General features: G+C 44.8%; 1 protein-coding gene across 1 annotated transcript in view; it reads left to right on the top strand.

The window, feature by feature from the left end:
- WRN (WRN RecQ like helicase) overlaps positions 1-11,712 on the top strand; it is a 115,384-nt gene extending 103,672 nt beyond the window's left edge. Inside the window, 8 exon segments of the mRNA XM_085850958.1 lie at positions 5,558-5,731; positions 7,799-7,908; positions 8,029-8,134; positions 8,355-8,467; positions 10,355-10,469; positions 10,875-11,182; positions 11,184-11,214; positions 11,453-11,712. Coding sequence (XP_085707084.1) covers positions 5,558-5,731; positions 7,799-7,908; positions 8,029-8,134; positions 8,355-8,467; positions 10,355-10,469; positions 10,875-11,182; positions 11,184-11,214; positions 11,453-11,542 — 1,047 coding nt within the window. The 3' untranslated portion in view covers positions 11,543-11,712.
- The last annotated feature ends 5,625 nt before the right edge of the window (positions 11,713-17,337 follow it).

Below are 17,337 nucleotides of genomic sequence, written 5' to 3'. Positions count from 1 at the left end.
GACAGAAGGAACAATTAATGGAGCCAAATCCAGGCAAATCCTTGAGGAGAACCTGCTTCAGAGTGCAAACGACCTTAGAATGCAGCGAAGATTTACGTTCCAACAGGACAATGACCCCAAGCATACAGCCAAAGCAACAAATGGAATGGCTTCAGAACAAGAATGTCAAAGTCCTTGAGTGGCCCAGCCAACCCCAGACTTGAAACTCATTGAGAATCTGTTGAAAGACTTGAAGATTGCTGTTCACTGACACTCCCCATCAAACATACTTAACAGAGCTTGAGTAAATCTGCAAGGAAGAATGGGAGAAAATCCCCAAATCCAGATGTGCAAAGCTGATACAGACATGCCCAAGTAAACTCGAAGCTGCAACCACTGCCAAAGCCGCTTCTGCAGTACAAAGTATTGACTCGGGGTGGGGAGGGAGGGGGGGGAATGAATACCTATGGAAATTAGATGCTTCTCTCTCATTTTCAATTAATTTGTAAAAATTTACAAAAACATGTTTTTACTTTGTCATTTATGGGGTATTTTGTGGAGATCGGTGACTAAATTTTTTTTCTATTCAATCAATTTTGAATTCAGGCAAACACAACAAAATGTGAAAAGTCAAGGGGTGTGAATACTTTCTGAAGGCACTGCACTTCTCCTACTTACTACTATCAAATGAAGGACCAAATGCTGCAAAAGCTTCAAAAACAGATCCAGGCAACTAAAAGACCAATCAGCCTGCTCCTAATCATCAGCAAGGTCATGGAATCCATCATCGCTTCTGACATCAAATCCTTCCTCTTCTCCAATGGCTTTATTTCCGACCATCAATTTGGATTCAGACCAGGTCACTCTACGCTGGACATGCTGCTCTGCTTTCCCAACAATGGATGGAGGTCATAAATGCCAAACATGAGATCAGAGCCGTCTCCCTAGACATATCGTGAGCTTTCAATACGGTTTGGCATCCCGCACTGCTCACCAAACTCACTTCTTATAGTGTCCAAGGTGATCTCTACTCATGGGTGGTGGACTTCCTCTCCTTTCACAGTCAACGCTTGGCTCTCAATGGAATTCTCTCATCACCTCTACCTGTCCAGGCTGAAGTTCCTCAAGGCAGTGTTCCAGGCCCTGTGCTTTTTCTGGTTTTCATCAATGATCTCTCAGACTCTGGAAAATCCTCTTTATCTCTTTGCTGATGACTCCACCCTCTGCTGTACCATCCTTCATCCCTCTGATCGGCAGGCAGCAGCCTCTTCACTCTCTGCAGACCTGAATAAAATCACAAGCTGGTCAAGCACTTGGAACATGTTTTTCAATCCTGACAAATCTCAAACCCTCACTATGTATAATCTGAAAGAACCCTCTGGAAAACCCTCCCCACCTACTTTCTCAACAATCCCCTTGAAGAAGTCCTTTCATTCAAGGTTTTGTGCCTCACTGTCTTCCACGATCATCCCTGGGAAAGCCACATCTTCAAGCTGGCCTCCAAAGCCAGTCGCCGACTTGGCATCCTACGTTGTGCAAAGTCCTTCACTGGCACACCTAAGCCTCTAACGACTTACAAACTTTCATCCGCAGTCTGATGGAGCTCTCTCTCTTTTCATACTGCTCTCTCCTCTGGGGTGTTGCTCCTGTCTCATACCGAGCTCGACTTCACGCTGTGGAAACCAAGGCTTTTAGGATCATTGGCATCTCCCCCGATGAAGCTGTCTTTGGGTCTCTCACTCTCTCACTGGAGGCAAGTCGGTGGTCTTTCTGTCTTCTAACGTCTCCTCTCTGGCCTTGCCTCCCCTGCTCTGTTTGTGCTCTGTCCCTCATATATTTCTGCAGGGCACTCAAGGTCAGCGAAAAAAAAACCCTTCTGGTGAAACTGCCAAAATCAAGAATTACTGCTCACCTTCACTCTTTCATTCCTCTTCTTCCCTGCCTCTGGAACAAACTCCAACACGCTCTTCAATCCCACTCCTCCCTCCATGTCTTCAAAACATCTGTTCACCACCATCTCATATCTTTCCCCATCCATAATGTTGATCTTTTCTACTACCGTTAATCCACCCCAAACACACCTCCTTCAAATTCCCTGTTTTCCTTTCTGAAAGTCCCTGTAGTACCCTCTTGTTGACCCCATGTACACCTCCCCCTTCCACGGATCTCCCATTGTCTCTGTTCACCTCTATTTTGTGCTTCCCTCTCCCACCTCTTTTGTGTCCTGCCATGTTTTATGTTCTCTGTGTTAGCTCTTACATGAGCTTCGACGTGGTATACAAAAAAATAATAATAATGGAGTCCATAAGGAACCCAAATAAGCAAAGACCAAAGATCGAGTCATCAGGAGCAACCCGGATCGGATTCTGTTTTCAGCTGCTACTACTCTACTCTCAAACCTCTCCAGGCACAGCCAAGTGAGCCTTACAAAAATAAAATTGTAACATTTCACTGCTCTGTAGATAGATAAATAGAGAGAGGAATTAAGAGTAAAAGGGAGATAAAATAGAGAAAAAAGAAAAAGCAAGAATTAGCACAAATAAAGAGAAATGTGAAAAAGTAAAAAGAAGTGTGAAAGACTAAAGAGCAATGTGAAAGAGAAAGGAACAAAGATCAAACATATTGGGAATAACCTGGATAGATTGATTTCAGCAGTTATTCCCAAGTAACAAACTCTACCTCTCTCTGAAATAACAGTTTGGCAACCCCCTCCTCCCCCAAACCCCCCCCCCCCCATCCACTGTTAAGGAAGTTCAGTTATTCAAACTTCTGGATCTCACTATCAGCCATGATCTTTCTTGGGCAAACCAGATTTCAAAGTTGGTCTCCAAAGCCAGCCGCCGACTAAGCATCCTCTGCATACAAGGCTTTCATCTGTAGATCGATGGAGTACTGCTCTCCCCTCTGGGCTGGTGCTCCTGCCTCACACCTATCTCGGCTTCGTGCTGTGGAAACCAAGGCTTTTTTGGATCATTGGTATCTCCCGCGATGGAGCTGAGTCTTTGGGTCTTGCACGCTCTCAACGCAGGCAGGACGGTGGTGTTTCTGTCTTCAACCAACTCCTCACCACCCTTGCAACTCCTGCTTTGTCTGTGCTCTGTCCCTTTAATATTTCCGCAGGGTGCCCGAGGTCCGCCAGCAACCGCCCTCTGGTGAAACTGCCAAAATCAAGAATTACTGCTCATATTCACCCTTTCATTCCTCTTTTTCCCCACCTCTGGAACAAACTCCCACACTTTCTGGTGGTGGTGGTGCCCCTGCCCTCACACCTTGCTCAGCTTGACGCCATGGAAACCAAGGCCTTAAAGATTATTGGAATCTCCCACGACGAAGCTGAGTCTATGTGTCTCTCACTTTGCCATCGCAGATATGTCGTGGTCTCTGTCTTCTCCCACCTCCTTTCTGGTCTACTCTTTCTGTGTTTCCCTACCCCCCTAGTTTCTGCAGGGCACGCACAGTCCACCATTAACCCACTTCTGGTGAAACAACCTCAAGAGAGGATCACTGTGCACCTCCACTCATTCGTTCCTCTTTTCTCCTTTCTCCTGCCTGGGGGACCAACTTCCATATGCTCTTCAATCTCTTTCTTACCTCCAGGTCTTCAAGACAGCTGTTCACCACCATCTCAGATCATCCTCAATCCAAAACGATGATCTTTTCTCCACTCATTAACCCACCCCACCCCCAACGCCCCCCCCCTCCTTCCAAATTTCCAGTTTTCACTCCTGAGTTTCCTTTTATATCTCTTATCCGTGCTATGCATCCTCTCCTGCCCCTCATTCCACCCCACACCCATTGTTTGTTCAAGTCTCCCTCTACCTTGGCCTTCAACTCTGCTGTTGGTGTTTCCCCACTCTCTCAACCGTTCATTTGTCCTGTTGTATCATGATCCGTTCAGTGTACAAATTCTAGCTCTTCCACAAGCCTCGACTATGTTTACAAAGAATAATTTTTAAAAAGGCCTGAACACAGCAACAGGTATAAGCTACCAGAGGTACAGTATACGCCACCTCTAACTACTACTATGATGATCCCAATTATTCCCAGCTTCTTGTGGGGTCAACCGTGGTGGGGACTTAGCTCAATCAAGTCTTTCACGATCTGGCTGGACAGCCCTGTAATTTGATGAAGCTGACAGGAAATTAGAATTTGGCCTGAGTGCTGGCAATAACATGCTGTCCTTCAGCAAAATATAACATGGCATGATTTATGTCTGCCTGCTAATGCTAGCAGGTCAGGTTAGGTATGGGAGCATACGCCAGAGCAGCGCGTCGCTGCGTCCACTTTCAGCCGGTACTCAGGGTCTCCGTCTGGCCACCCCCCAGGCAGATGCCTGGCCCATCTCCATCTCCTTGAGATGCCGATCAACCTGCTGCAACCACGAGGCACGTGGTCGGCCCATTGGCCTCCTCCACTCATGAGACTCCCTCGCTGAGAGAATCTGGTGAGCAGGATCAGCGTCAGGAAAACGAGCCACATGTTCATACAGCTACAGCTGACGCTCACGGACTATGAGAGTAACAAATCTCATTTGAGTCTTTCTCAGCAACCGCTCGTTGGACACAAAGTCCGACCAGCGATAGCCAAGGATTCTCCAAAGAGACCTGGTACCAAAGGAATTAAGTCTCCGTCTCAGATCCTTGGTCAGAGTCCAAGTTTCATATCCATAGAGCAAGACTGGAAGCACCAAGGACCTGAAGACTCAGACTTTCGTCCTCCCGCACATGTGCCCTCAGCGCCACACCCCATTACCCAGTGAATCCATGACTCCCCAGGCCCGACCCAGACGTCTATTGACCTCTGACTCACAGCCAGCAGAGACATTAATATCACTGCCAAGGTACGTGAATCTCTCCACGACCTCAACATCTTCACCACAAACAGGCACAGACAGGATAGCAGCATCCAAGATGTCATTGAAAGCCTGGATCTTAGTTTTGACCCAGGAAACCCGTAATCCCAGCAGCTCCGAATGCTAGCAGGCAGTGGGGGATTAATGCACGGGCCCTGCGAACCCAGGGCCCCGTGCTCATGGTAGGTCCAGAGCTCAACATGGGCCTGGGCAGAGACAGCATGAGGGCCATGCAACCCGTGCAATTTCCTAGGGCCCCACATGACCGATCTTCCAAAAAAAGAAGAAAATAAAAACTTGGGAACTGAACACACCCCTGCAAGTGTGGGCTTATAGAGTGCTCGCCAAGTTCAAATAAATAAGAGTTATAACTTCAAGTAAAATAGCTTTTGTAAGTAGTGTGTGTGTGTGTGTGTGTGTGTGTGTGTGTGTGTGTGTGTGTGTGTGTGTGTGTGTGTGTGTGTGTGTGTGTGTGTGTGTGTGTGTGTGTGTGTGTGTGTGTGTGTGTGTGTGTGTGTGTGTGTGTGTGTGTGTGTGTGTGTGTGTGTGTGTGTGTGTGTGTGTGTGTGTGTGTGTGTGTGTGTGTGTGTGTGTGTGTGTGTGTGTGGTCTGGCTTCCTTCTTGGAACTCTGGTGCAGTAAATGGTCTTTATTTTGAGTATGATTATGTACTCCATCGATATTCTTTGCATTTTCTCATACTTTCTCATGTCCTCCTTTTCCACAGAGTGCAGAACGTCTGCCTGCATCCCTGCGCAGTAAATCAGGGTTTGGCTCCGGCAAAAATCATCCTGCTACCAGATGGAAAGGGCTTGCTCACTTGCTTCTTGCCCATGGCTTCCTCATGGAATCTCAGAGCAGTTATTGCAAGTTTGCAAGGCTCTGCAACCTCTCATCAAAGGTCAGCCATTGCTGACGTCCAATCTGTGCATGCTCTTTGTTTGTATATTTTGTTGCTTCACCTGGAAGCTTCACTTGGAGGAGCACATGTCTTTGGATGGTTTAAAAAAAAAAAAAATTGGAAATGTGGTTAATGCAAGAGGTTGTCCTTGTTAAATACAGAACTGATAAAACTTGATAAAGGTTGTTGTCAAGCTCATGGATTTATCAAGAAAGATGTGAAAGTTTTTTAAAAATCGTTATTTGTATGTCTGCAATGAATGTGATGCAACGAGAAGAATTAATCGTCTCCTGCAAGTGAATCCTTGAGAATATCTCTTTATAATTAAAATTGCTGCTCAGGAATTGTGCTCACAATCTCACTTTCAGTTGTGATGCTTCCTCATGATAAGCAGTGGAAATCTCATCAGAACACAGAGAACAACGAGAGGGCTGTGATTGGAGATCATTGATGGTTCTTGGTATAGCCAACTCGAAATATTAGCCAATTAGTCGCACTTGAAATTCTACTTATAATGAAAACAAACGTTTTTTTTCTTCCAAAAAATGGGACACCACAGATACAAAGACTAAACACTTGAGCCTCCCTCCAGGAAACATAATAACAACTTTTGATTTTGATATACCATGCTCTTCGCAGAGCGTCGACGCTGCCGAAGCAATTTCTTTGCAAGGGTTATACTGGGTGTTTTGTCATTTCCTTCTCACCATTGTTTGTTTGTGCTGTCTTTTTAAATGCTTAGCATCAAGCAAAGAAGCAGCACCCCCAACACGTACCACTAAAAATATATATTTGGTATGACTCGGATGGTGTTTGAACCACTGACCTCCCTTCCAGCTACAAGATTCTGAGCGGATGCTCTAACCATCTTGCCACCGAGTCTGGTGGGGATAATAACAAAAAGGAAGACAATTTTGAGGATACTGTGTGCACGCTCCCCCGTCTGAGCCCTTCACGCTTTGGTCGTGGCTTACAAGGCATCCAGCTTTCACACTGAATGATGTGCCCATCATCATTGCTCTTGCTATTTCATGTCATGTAATCTCATCAATAGGTGGTATTGAAAGGCACGTTCGACAGCATTGTGTTTGGTATAATGGACATTTTAGTGTGGGAAAAGTGCCATCGCATTTGTGTATTTTTTGTTTTCTTTTTTTTTCCTGAAACTGGCTTCAATAGCTATGAATGCAACAAACTACTACTACTTTTAACGACGCCAATTAATTGCATTGTCTTCTTGGGGAGAAAGGTATGTAAGGATTTGACCCAAGTCTTTCATGAACTGGCTGACGAAGCTTCATATTCAACTGAAGTTTGTTATGGACAGGAATTTGGAATTTGCTCAGAGGGCTGACGATTATGCACATACTCTTTGTTAAAGACAATATGGGATCTTTAACATCCACTATGGCCAACAGACGAAACACCCAGCTTAACGTCACACATTGTGATACAATGCCCTGCCTGCCATGAAAAGCCTCCGTTAAGTACCTGTGGCCACAGGGATCTTCCACAAAGAACCCCACAAAATGGAGCCCCCACAAAGAGCAGTTTATTGGCAAGTGTTATATTGGGCGGTTTGCCATTGCCTTCCCAGCGTTGTTTGTCAGTTATGATAAATAGATGGTGAATTTCCTTCGGATTCACATCATCTTGCAATTTTTAAACTGGCATTAGTTGGTGGGCATGAAAGATCCCTCGGTGTGTTCTTCATGAAGAGTGGACGAGCTATCGCCGACATCATGAATAATTTACAAAAATCCTGCTCTCACCAACAGAGGGCACTGCCTCACCAGCACAGCCATGCCCCTCAGCCAATGATGCTACCCTGCAGCCTTGTGCTCCATATGAAAGAAGAAGTCCATTGTCTTTTTCAAAAGTTCAGTTTTGTATGACATTCCATAAGTTATTGTGTCAATTTTTCCACGAAAGACATTTTCAATCATGCTTAAAAAAAAAATCTGACTACTGGATCAAAGCAGGAACAAAACAAAGACCGTCTCTAAATTGCTTAGTAAGGAAGAACTAATTGCACTAAGGTATCCCGTGTTTACATCTTCACTTCAGGGCCGTTTATGGCTGAATAAGGCTGAAGTACATGGTCCTGATTCACTACTTCTTCCTTCTCTCGACATGCCGGAATGTCGCAGAACAAGTAATGGGGCCAGCTCACAATGGTAATGTACCTGCCAGCAAAATGAGCATGCTTTCTGTACATTGACATGTTGCACCCCCACGTTATACTCTTCTTGAACGCACGCATGTGTGTGATGTATGTGATTCTTTCATTTCCTTAGGATCTCTGGAAATACTGTGCCTCCATATGCAGTACAGCCTCTCAACGCTTCCACTGCACCCCGACAAACCGGGGCTCAAGTTGATCCCCGGCAAACAGAGCTGCAGGTAACTTTATATTGTTGAGGCAACAGCGATGACACAAGGAAACGTTGAATCACATTTTTTTTATGAACATTATCGGTGAGAATGGATCGATTGAGTCATTTATTTTAAATTTACTCCAGAGTTATGACAAACAGCAGATGATTAAATGAGCATTCACCAACACCCAGGCAGGCTTCCTGTGAAATTGTGCAGTAAATATTGTTTTCTGTGTGTGTGAAAGATGGTGCTGTATGGAAAACTAATTGCAGCACGGCAGCGGCTTGCAGAAGAATTGCAGGTTACCCCATCGGCACTCGCCACAAACAAAATACTGCTGGAGATGGCGAGAGAGAGGTTAGTCATATACAGCGAATCACAGTAAAAGGACATTCAGCTCATCTTGCCTGTGCTAACTCCCCTACTCTGTTGGTGATAGTGCTGGTGTGGTCAGGACGAGGGGGAAGCTGAGAGGTGGTGTGGAGATGGGAGAGGGTGGGGTGAGGTGGAAGATGGGAGGGGGGTGGGGTGGGGGGGGGAAGCAGATGAGATTGGCAAAGTGAGGAGGATGCAGAAAGGGGGACATAAAGTCGAGGGGAGGCTGAAGATGGGGACGCAGAGAAGGGGTGTGGATTGGAGGACGCAGGCATTTCGGAGATGTGGGGAAGGGTATTGACATTGGGGGCTGGGGGTTGACACTCTTTATGGTCTTGTGCAAACAGGACTTCTCATGATTCCCAATGTGGATATACGGAGACAGACATCATGGGAGTGGTCAAATGAATGGTTGTTGAAGACATGGAGGAAAGTTGTGCAGTTGGTGCAAGGAGAAGGTCGATGGACCAAGCATTTATGAGTGAGACCGTTTTGGGAAATGAGCCTTGTGAAGACAAAAAAAGATGAGTAATAAACTCTGATGAAGAAGAAGAAGAATAATAACACATCGGATGATGATGATGACAAAGACATAAGGAAAGTGAAACATTTTACACTTGGGAGAAAGAAAGTAGAACAAGGCTCATGGCATCAGAGCGGAGACAGAATTTGCACGCCGGCTATCTGAGGACGAGGCCTGAGCTGCACAAATTCGACAATACAGCGCAACACAAAATTGGAGAAAAAAGGAACTGCACGACCCATTGTCCAATGTGCTCAGACTCGGAACCAGAACCTTAGGCATGGGAACTTCTGTTTTTCACAGGCCTTTCTCATTACTTCTCAAAGTTTATTATCCTGCTCTTCCTTCACCCTTGGAGCCATATAACAGCATCCTATGAGCACTTTTCTAACATTGTTGCTGTCCCCTAACCTCGATGCACAATGAATCCTGCATGTCAGTTCCTTGTGAATTATCTTTCCTTTCTCATGATTCTACCCAGTAAGTCTTTTACTCGTATTGCTACAACCTTCCCATTTTCTCTCTTCTGTTACAACTATAGTGTGGCCTTCCTTATCTTGTCTTCCAATCTCTCTTCCTTTGGCTTGCAAAATTAACTCCAGAGCAAGTATAGTAGTCAAGTTAAAATATGATGGTGAGTCTCTATGTGACACCACTCTTCATTCCAGTGACACTTGATGATTTGCATGCCTGTCTCCTGTCCATCCAGCAACGTGGGTTGGCACTGTTGTATTGTTTGACTCTTTGAGTAATAAGGAGTTTAAGGTCGAGTAGTCTTTCGGCAAAATCATGCTCATGGTGTTCTGAGACGTGAACAATCCCTTTTTATTTCATTCCAAGAACAGACTGTAATCGGTATACTCTGATCAGCTCCACAAATTGCAATGTGAGATTCATAGATGTCATCCTGGTCTCCTATCCAGGAGCGTGATTATGCAAAAAGACAATGTCAGACTTGATTCTTATCCAGACCATGCTCCACCTGACTACCAAATGTTTGGGCCCCTAAACGAGGCCTGGTTTGGTAGCACTTTGTGTGGCACGAGGATGTCAAGGCCACCTGAGTGTGACTACACACCAATCCTGAAGATGTCAACCTTGCAGGCATCAGAAATCTGACATTGAAATGGTGGGGGGGGGAAAGACTTATCTTACCGATCTCTACGATTATGTAGAAAACTTATGAGCATTATGTATTGCTGTAGATTCAATAAAGAGCTGTGGAGAGCAAAGTGGTGTCACTTATTGACTCACCCTCACACTTCTTTCCGTTATAACCGTGTTTCTTGTAAGTGCTGTTTTATATTTTATGGGAATATTGTTATTTTGCATCTTTCCTTTCCTAGGCCAGTTTCTGAAGATGCCCTGCTTTCCATTGATGGAGTCTCTGTGGCTCGAGCTCCAGCTCTCGCACCATTGCTTGATGTAATCCACAGCTACTGTCAACAGACGGGCGTCGAGGTAACCGCAATGGTCCATCATGAAGTGATGACTCGAAATGAAACCTTCTTAATAAATAGGCATTTTAGTCTGGAATATTGCATACGTGAGAAATAAATGCAAGATTAAATAAATTGGCAAAGGGTTGTCAAAAGCACAAGGCTTCAGTCCGAAGCTTCAACCACAGTTGTTTTTGTTCATGAGAGGGTATATAACACTTTGCATACATTCCTTGCTTGTACCGGATGAAGACCACTCTGTGGTCAAATTTTGGCCTGCATCTTGTGGTTTTTCATTCAATTTTTTTTTCAACATCTCATGAGTCATGAAGCTTTTTCTTAATAATCTGGGCCACCAGTTTCATAAACTCATTGATCCTAAACCCAGCTTATCATCAACAATGTTTTTTTTTAATCTTATTTTTAGATGACTGGCCAGCAAAATGATCTTGCCCCCACAAACACTACGGAGACTCCAAGCAATTGGCTGAAAGCCAAAAAGCCCCAAACCAAGGTGGAGCTGCTCGACTCACATTGGCTGTCCACATCAGATCCACTACCTGGGCAGGTTCAGAAAGCAGTTACTGCAGATGGTGTACATCCTGCAAGGGACAGAAAATCCACAATGATGGAATTTGCACCCAGAGAAAAGGGTGCTGCACAAGACAGTGGACCTAACACTCTGAAGACGGTTGAAGTTGCTTCTTTTTATGAAGCAAAGGCTGGTGAACATTCTCAGTTCCATCCAAACCGACTCGCAGGGCGAGGTGAGGAACTCTCCAGAATTGAAAGTTTTTTTTTCTGTGCAGTCATTCAGCCTACATGCCTTCCAACTGGAAAAGACAGTTGAAGTGTCACTACAACACCATCTGCTTTCTTAATATTCTGCCATCTCATGACCTCCTTCACTTTCCCTGTCCTCATTATTTCATGAAATAATTTCCTTGTAACATGCACTTTTTGGTTCGTTCTTACCTGCCTAAAGCTCTGTGTTGCTCCCTGCAGAATAAGAGAAAGCTGCCAGGATGGTTTGACAACCAGAGAAGTAATGTTTCTCTCAAGAAGAGCAAGAAAGAAAAAGGACTCTTCATGTAGAACTAACTTTGGGCACTTTATACGAGTTATCTCTTCACTTGGAAGATGTTGTCTACTGAGTCACGGCATCTTCATGTTTGAACCCTATATATCATGACCGAGGAGAACTTCAACAAACAGCATTTTGTACTTTGTAAGATGTGTTTTTGGACATTAAATTGAAAAGTCCATTTGTGGTTTGATTGTACAGTATTATGCTGTGAATAATTTATTGCATTATTATTGTTGTGAGTAAAATGATTCTTCTATCGCATTAACTTGGCGATACCAGGTAACGTTGGATAGGTTCATGTGCATACATTGGGAGGGGGAATTGAGGAGAAGGGGGGTGGTGTTGGTCCCATCTGCCAGCATTAGTACAGGGTTGAACGAAATGGGGTACGTTAAAACAGCACGTTCAAAGAGGATAGCAAAACCACTCGTCACTTTCAAACAGCATGTAACATTTTTTTAAAGAGATTGTAACATGGCCTTTCCTTGAGGTATGTGACTTTAACTGCAGCTGCACCTGTTTACCCACTCTGGAACTGGATCTCTTCAGGGGGGGGAGGGGGTCACGCACTGCCCGGATTGCCAAAGAACGTGCAAACCAGAAAAACAAACGCACCTCAATCAGCCGGACACACCGCCAACCCCAACCCCACATTCCAAACTTTGAAACCCGGCTCAGGCCAAGAGACCCGGGACGTAGCCCATTGTACCTTAGCTGCAATGCTCATGAACACCGGGATATGCCAGTGTTTCATGCCTTTATTTAATTTCAGCAGGAGTTTTACAACTAAAATGCGATAAGCCCCAGAATCTCTCAACCCGAGCCAAATCCCAAAATTCAAACTGCAGAATCGAACCAAGCAGCAGTTCCTACCGCCAAAAAGTGCAAATGTGCCCAACCCATACATTCCAGGCTCAAAAACAACAAACTCCACAGCACAACGTAACCACCTCCAAACCACAGCACAGACACCTGTAAGAACTTATTACAATCACCCACTGTTTATCACTTCATGAAAGTTGGAAGAAGGGTGAGAAGAGGAAGGAGGAGTGAGGACAAACGAAGAGATTGGGAGGGGGGGTGCGGGAGGAAGGAATGGATGGATGGGATGAAGGGAAGGGAAGAGATGGCTGAAAAGTGGATTCACAGCAAGTTCCACAGTTGTTCATGAACACATGATACTCCAATCTCACAGAGTGTACATGAGGTATTAGGAGTGAATGAGTTCCCACCTGCTGTTCCTTCGTCTGCCATTACATTCCCTGTAGCATCTATAATGAGCACGGGTATTGGAAACTACTCTCCCTTAATAACCTCTGAAGTACTCTACCAGGGGTTGTAACTCCAGGCGGTGCTCAGCATGACGGCTCCGAGGTGAAGGTTATATTTAAAACTTTTGTCGGATTTGTAACTAAGCTAACTGAACACGCATTTATATAGGTGCTTCATTTACATCATCCCATAATCTTGTCTTGAATGTCAATTTGTAATTTTATTTTCAAAATCAAAATAAATTTTTTTTTCAAAAGACAACAGCTGTGATAAAAGACATTTACACTGCCATCTACTGTCTTGCCAGAGCTTACAAACAAAGTTTTGATCCATCCATCCATCCCTTCCCTCCATCCTATTCATCCATTCCTTCATCCATCCATTCCTTCCCTACATATTCCCTACATTCCTTCCCTACATTCCTAACAGCTTCCATATATCCATTAATAAGGAACGACAGGCTTGGCACCACAGGACACTGTGGGGTGCAACACAGGAGGGTGGTCGATCGATGTATTTTTGATTGTTTATAATTTGTCAGAGGGACAGTGAGGGTACTTTTGCCGTGTATCGGCCTGGCTTGTAAGCGAACATCCAAGCAGCTTGTAGAGTGCTCGCCAAGTGGCTTATGCACTCAAGGAAGCACTCCAACAAAACGGTTGAGAAGGAACGGAGGCTGGGCAAGCTGGATGTGAGAGTGAGGATGGGTAGAGGGAGGTTGGGAGAAGGGAATGCAGTATTTTCTTTGTATATATTGTCAAGGCTCGTATGAGAGCTAACACACAACGCACAATAAGGGGGCAGGAGACAAGAGGGAAGGGCAAAACAGTGGGGAACAGACATTAGGAGATCTGTGGAAGGGAAAGGGATGGGGCAGAGAACACAGAGTCTACAAGATGGACAATATAGGGACTTTCAGGAATGAAAGCAGAGAATTTGAAGGAGGCGGGGGGGGGGGGTTGGAATGGTTTAACGGGGGTAGAAAAGATCATGGTTTTGGATGGGGGAAGATAGGTGGTGGTGAACTGCTGTTTTGAAGGCCTGGAGGGAAGAATGGGATTGAAGAGTGTGGGAGTTTATTCCAAAGGTGGGGAAAAGAGGGATTAAAGAGTGAAGGTGAGGAGTGATTTTAGTAGTTTTGCCAGAAGGGGGTTGCTGGGGGGACATATCGCAGACCGAGCAGGGGTGGGGAGTGGGCAAGACCGGAGAGGAGACGGTAGAAGGCAGAAGAACCACTGACCTGCCTGCGGTGAGAGGCCCAAAGACTCAGCCTCACCGCGGGAGATACCAATAATCCTAAATGCCTCTTTTTCCACAGCGTGAAGCCGAGAAAGGTGAGAGTCAGGAGCACCAGCCCAGAGGGGAGAGCAGTACTCCATCAGGCTGAAAACAAAAGCTTTGTATGTGGTCAGGTGAGCCGAGGAAGGACTTTGCAGACGGAGGATTCCCAGACTGGCTTTGAAGGCCAGGTTGGAAATGTGGCTTTCCCAGGAAAAATCATGGTAGATAGACCCAAAAGCTTGAATGAAAGTACTTCTTCCAGAGGATTGTTGAGAAAGTAGATGAGGGTTTTTCCAACCGGTCCTTTCGGAGAGACGTTGTGAGAGTGTGAGATTTGTACGGATTGAAAGACATGTTCCACGTGTTGGACCAGTTTGTGATTTTGGCCAGATCTGTGGAGAGAGAAGAAGCTGCTGCTTGCCGGTCTGAGGGATGACAGTTGGTACGGCAGAGGGTGGAGTCATCAGCAAAGAGATATAGGGGATTTTCCAGAGAGTCGGAGAGGTCATTGATGAAAACCAGAAAAAGAACAGGGCCCAGAACGCTACCTTGAGGAACTTCAGCCTGGACAGGAAAGGGGGGGGGATGAAAGAACTCCATTTAGGGCCACACGGTGACTGTGACAGGAGAGGAAGTCTGCGAGCCATGAGTGGAGATGGCCTTGGACACCATTGGAAGAGAGTTTGGTGAGCAGGGCAGGGTGCCAGACCATGTCAAAAGCACATGATTATGTCTAGGGATATGGCTCTGATTTCATGTCTGGCATTGAGGACCTCCATCCATTGTTGGGAGAGCAGAAGCAGCATATCCAGGGTAGAGTGACCTGGTCTGAAACCAAGTTGAAGCAGGCAAATAGGAACAAAAGCAGGCAAATAGGAAGAAAGGAAAGCACTACGACCGAATAAAAGGCAATTATTTACAGCACAGTCACTTATACAGGTTTTACTTGTCGGACTGGCGCCACAAACATGCATACAAAAGCCTGAAAAGAAAAGAAAAGAAGTGACTTCCCTCATGGACCGTCGAGTCCTCCTCTCCTACTACCGTCAGCGCGGTCGCACCTGGTTCCGGCCTCCCACGCGGTCGGCGAACCCTCTCCGGCACCCCTCGTCCGGACGCGCTGGTCCACCACAGGCCGCGCCGGGCCACGAGCGCGGGAACGAGAGAGAGAGAGAGAGAGAGAGAGAGAGAGAGAGAGAGAGAGAGAGAGAGAGAGAGAGAGTTTTTTTATATTCTTTTATTAAAAAAGTATAAAAAGGTGTTTCACCAATGAGACAAAGGCGTCAGCACAACACTTAACTGTTTTTCACAGCAAGCAAACAAAATATATTATAACAAACAAGAGGGTATTTATAAAAGGTAGAAATTTTTTTTTTTTACCAAAACAGATGAACAACCAATTATTAAAAAACATTTTAGGTTGATTCATACATTTTAAATCAGAAAGGAAATTCAAGTGATTCATTTACAACAGAGCAAAGAACATTTTTTACACACCATTTGTCAACAAAATCCTCCATTCTCCCAAACTTGCAACAGAAAAAGAAATCAAGCTGGATGCGAGACACAACAAAAGTTCTAAAGGTTAATAAAACACAAGAACAAGCATCCGCAGATTCCACCTTCTTTTTCCTTGTCTTATAAATTGCCATTTTTGCTTCAGCAACCAAAAACCTGGCCAAACCAGTCTCAGATTTGAAACTAGAGGAAATAGGGAAACCATAAATAAATTTCACCAAGGAAAAAGAAAGACCCATCTTTAAAATAATATCATGCAAAAACTGAAAAAGAGGGACAAGTCTTATGCAATCTACATATGCATGACAAAGCGTTTCATTGTTTTCACAAAATGGGCACAATTCCGGGATCTCATTGGAAAACTTGTGCAATAAGATATTATAAGGGAGGATGCAATGCACTAATCTCCATTGCAGGTCGCCCGAACGTTTAGAAATTGGGGGGGTATATAAACCTCTCCATGCATGGACAAGAGGGGTCGAAGTTGGCAAATGTTCTTTCCATTGAATCCCGAAAGGACTTTTAACTGAATCAGCAAAAATATACTGAATACAAAAGGAATGCAGGTTCCCCTTCTCAATGGAATTTAAAGGTACAGATTTGCCATCCCAGTCCAAAAGCAAAACAGGGAAGGCATATTGATTGGGCAAATCCACAATATCAAAAAGACTCCTGAAACCCACTCCAAAACTCATTAATGCCTTTAAGATAGCAGAAAAAAGCTGACCAATTATCCGAATTGATTTCAACCCAGTAATGGTGGAGATTTCATGACCAGATTTCCATCTTTCTTTTGAAAAATCCAGCAGATTGTGCACAAGAAGTATATTGGACCCCACAAAATGTTGCACAAAAGCCCTAGAGGATGGGATTCCTGTAAAACAGGGATTGTAGAAAACTGGTTCATTTAAGAACATCGAGGCAGTAAAGGAAGTGACCTCACGTTGCAGTGATAAAGCTTGCCAAGCATTGATCACACTCTGCATATACAGAGGAAGTGGTGACACGTCGATCTTCAGGAGGTCGAGCAAAAAGCTCACGGCCATATCCTAGCCGGCCCGCTTGCTTTCGCAAACAAAGGGTCAAACTCTCCCAAGGCATGTGGTTATAAAGCAACTTTTTCACAAAAAGAATGCGGAAAGTCATGATCCTGCTGGTGATGTCAACAAGCCCTTGACCCCCTCATTACGAGAAAGGCTGAGCACACCTGGTCGAAGCCAGTGCATACCACCCCAGAAAAAATCGATTAAGTGTTTTTGAATATTTTTAATTAGCCATGCAGGTGGCTGCAAGACAATAAACCTGTGCCACAAGATGGAAGAGACCAAATTGTTAATAACTAAAACTCTTCCATGATATGATAATTTGCACAGAAGGCCCCTCCATCTCTGAAGTCTGGAGTAGACTTTGTCTGTTAGTCCATCCCAGTTTTTCTGAATACTTTGAGCATCACCAAGGTGTACACCCAAATGGTAAACACTATTATTCTTCCAGGATAAATTGCCAGGTAGTGTTGGGAAGGAAAAATGCATTGCTAATCCAAAAAAGGAGGCATAACTCTTTGTCCAGTTTACTCTGGCTGAGCAAGCAAGGGTAAAATTATTCATAGTTTTAAGTAGTTCAGATACATCTTCTTGACATTGAATTGTAGTGCAGATATCATCTGCATAAGCAACAACTTTTATAGCAGGTATGTCCGGAGCGACAGAGAATCCCACAAGCTTCTCACGCA

The sequence above is a fragment of the Eptatretus burgeri genome, chromosome 13 (assembly GCF_056783735.1).
Source record: "Eptatretus burgeri isolate ZD-2024b chromosome 13, Ebu_testis_v1, whole genome shotgun sequence".
In the NCBI taxonomy this organism is placed as follows: Eukaryota; Metazoa; Chordata; class Myxini; order Myxiniformes; family Myxinidae; genus Eptatretus; species Eptatretus burgeri.
Note: the sequence above shows the minus strand (reverse complement) of the source record. Positions and strands in the feature narration are given on the sequence as shown.